Source organism: Acanthisitta chloris, unplaced genomic scaffold (assembly GCF_000695815.1).
Source record: "Acanthisitta chloris isolate BGI_N310 unplaced genomic scaffold, ASM69581v1 scaffold18194, whole genome shotgun sequence".
Taxonomy (NCBI): domain Eukaryota; kingdom Metazoa; phylum Chordata; class Aves; order Passeriformes; family Acanthisittidae; genus Acanthisitta; species Acanthisitta chloris.
In genome coordinates this window covers 66,310-69,450 of record NW_008671219.1, presented here as the reverse complement: position 1 = coordinate 69,450, position 3,141 = coordinate 66,310, and the positions used below count along the sequence as shown (strand labels likewise).

Genomic DNA, 3,141 nt, shown 5'->3' with positions numbered 1-3,141 from the left:
TTTCAGTGCTGCTTGAATTCTTGGGAGTCAGCCAAGTTGACCAAATGGCAATCTGAAAGTAAGGCTGAGGATTTTGGGTACAGCCCTGTTGGAGCTGGAGCCAGCAGTCACTTCTCTTCAGGCAGCTGAGTACAAGTTTGCAGGTCCCCTGTGCAGAAGCCTCATTTATGCAAAATCTGGGGAGAAACACAGCTACTTCCTTATTAAAACTGAGGAAGTGTTCTGAGCTGGTGGGTTTAATTGTGACATGAACTTGGAAAATGTGACAAGCAACAACTTTTTGTGTGCAGATTTTTCCTTTTAAACAGAAATGTGAAGTTTGTGGGATGTTAGTTCCTACCAAATTCCCATACATCTATAGCCCTTTTAATAAAACGAGAGTGCATTAATGCTACCATGTCCCAGAAGTTTTAGTATTTATATTCTTTATATTTTTCTTTTTGCTAATATGAGCTTCGAGTGGTGCTGACCACCAGGCTCAGAAATCTCGTGCAGATTTGTCTTTGGCCTTAATACAGATCTGGCGTAAAATGTCCATACTAATGTATTACAGTGATTTTGTTTGTTTGTTTGTTTGTTTCTCCTTGTAGACTGTCGACTCCACATCTGCTTATATTACCGTGAAATACTGGTGAAGGAGGTGACAACTTCTAGTCCTGAAGGTTGTAGGATATCCCATGGCCAAAGTTATGAGGTCAGCAGCCTGGACCAAGTTATCTTTCCTTATCCAGAGGATAATGGCCAGAGGAAGAACATAGAAAAACTACTGAACCACCTGGAACGAGGAGTAATACTGTGGATGGCACCTGATGGCCTCTATGCTAAGAGACTTTGCCAAAGCAGGATCTACTGGGATGGGCCTCTGGCGCTCTGCAGTGACAGACCCAACAAGCTGGAGCGGGACCAAACATGCAAACTCTTTGATACTCAGCAGTTTTTAGCAGGTAATTCCCACTATGGATTTGTTTCTGGAGATGGCACCCAGTTGCTCTCCACATCAGCTTTATGGGAGTGCTCTTTTCTTGCTACCTCACAAATTACAGTAAGAATTACCGCTCAATTCTTCTAGGCAAGTGCAGTCAAGGGGTGGTTGAATCCTGAATAATTCTGTCAATTTCTGTGCTCTGTGCATGTTCAGTGCCCCTGCACAGACCAGCAGGAGTGTACTGGTGCTCAGCTGGTGACACCCAATCCCTCACGTTTCTGTAAGAAGTATAAGGAGGAAGCTAACCAAATAGCCTTGCACAAATTGAGTGACACACTAGTATGGATCCTGATCTTGGATCTGCTAGTCTAAGCCTTGGATAGGTCTGTGGACTGCACTCATGCTGCTCTCACCTTGATCCAGAGTGAGCCTGAGGTCTTGCCCAGACTATACAAATTTCAATATAAAGCTGCTTTTTCAGTCTGTGCCAGTGTTTAAAAGATATCCTGGTGCTAAAGAGGATTTCACAAGCTCTGGAATTTCAGGGTTGCCTGAAATGAGGAGGAGGTGCATTACCTCTCCAGAGGTCTGTGGGTAGGTCTCATTTTGCACAGGGCAGTACAGATGGGGCAAGGGAATGCTTTAGGATAGTGTCTTCTCTTTCCAGGCCATGAAGGGAAGGGCAAACTTCTCAAAAACTCCTGAGCAGTTAGAGGAAGGAGGAGTTGCCCACCCAGGGAAACTGGTGGGAGATGGTCCCCAGAGGACAGGACAGCTTGGGGCGCAGGAATACACACTGGCCTTTTTTTGATGTGTGTGGTATCGCTCAGAGGTGAACTATATGCCTATGATTTGGTGTGTTGTCTTACTAGAACTGGGCATTGGCACCAACATAATGCCTTGCACAGTTAAAAAAAGCCCCCAACAAACTAAACCCAAACCAGCAGCTTTAGCATACCTTTATATTCCAGGGTTAATGTACCATCCTTGAAAAACAGTCACAAAAAATGCATTTAAAGAGAGAAATCTTATATGGATGTGAGAATTGACAGTTAGAAAGGGGAATTTGAGGTCAGGGTATTGGCTTGGGCTTCAATCACATGCTAATTTAAAGATGTATAATTCTGCCCCTGATTATGGTTTTGGAAATCCCTTTCCCTTTTCTCAGGTGGTTTTTTAGGTGTACTCTGGGTTCTTCCAAACGGTTGACAGGACATCTCTTTTTAGACACTTAACCCCAAAGATAAGCTCAAGCAATAGTTATTTTTCACCCCTCCTAAATTACTTATGCACCAGTGCCCGTGCAAACCCAAGCGTGTGGTTGAAGTCACAGTCTGTGGTGTGTGCAAAGTGAGTTTTTGCATGTGATGATGCTTGACTAGGTTTATAAGTGACTTGCCATGGGCGTATCACATCTGCATGTTAGTTGAATGTGATGGGATCCCAGACTATAGGCAAGTTTAGGGATTCCCCCACCATAGGAAACTGGTGCTCTCTTGGGAGAAGAGGCAGGAGGGGAAATCTTGAACAACAGAGAACAGGAAAGATGCCAACTGTAATGGACCACAGAACTGTTGAGGAGGTGGACCCTGCAATGCAAACTGCACTGGAGCATTGGGGCCTGTGTTGAGAAGCCTCTACTGCTGAGAGAGCTGAAATGGCACCAAGTCAAAAATCAGGGGGATGGTCTTTGGGGAGAGATATAAATGCATCGTAGTGCAGTAAACTGGGCTGGGTAGAGAGTAGGACAGAGAAAGAGAACTTGGAGTGTGAAGGTGACAGCAAGAGAAGGGTTGATTTGGCAGATGGGAAGGGTTTGGGGAGACACATGGGGAACCCTTTGTTGGAGGAGGTGCTTGGGCCTGGAAAGGGAGATACAGCAAATGAAGGGTTTTGGAGAAGCACAAAGCTGACCTCAAGCCCTGATTAGCCTAGTGGTAGGAAGGAAAGGGCTTTCTTCTCCAGATCCATGCCATGGGCACTCCCACATATATTCAGGATTTGGATGGGAAGGGTTTGGGGAGACACATGGGGAACCCTTTGTTGGAGGAGGTGCTTGGGCCTGGAAAGGGAGATACAGCAAATGAAGGGTTTTGGAGAAGCACAAAGCTGACCTCAAGCCCTGATTAGCCTAGTGGTAGGAAGGAAAGGGCTTTCTTCTCCAGATCCATGCCATGGGCACTCCCACATATATTCAGGATTTGGAGGTGGCACCA

General features: G+C 45.6%; 1 protein-coding gene across 1 annotated transcript in view; it reads left to right on the top strand.

The window, feature by feature from the left end:
- Window positions 1-590: 590 nt before the first annotated feature.
- LOC103801604 (interferon regulatory factor 4-like) overlaps window positions 591-3,141 on the top strand; it is a gene marked incomplete at its 5' end in the record, with an annotated part of 6,509 nt that continues 3,958 nt past the window's right edge. The window contains one exon of the mRNA XM_009074022.1: window positions 591-944. Within this exon, the coding sequence (XP_009072270.1) occupies window positions 591-944 (354 nt within the window). The remainder of the gene's footprint in view (window positions 945-3,141) is intronic.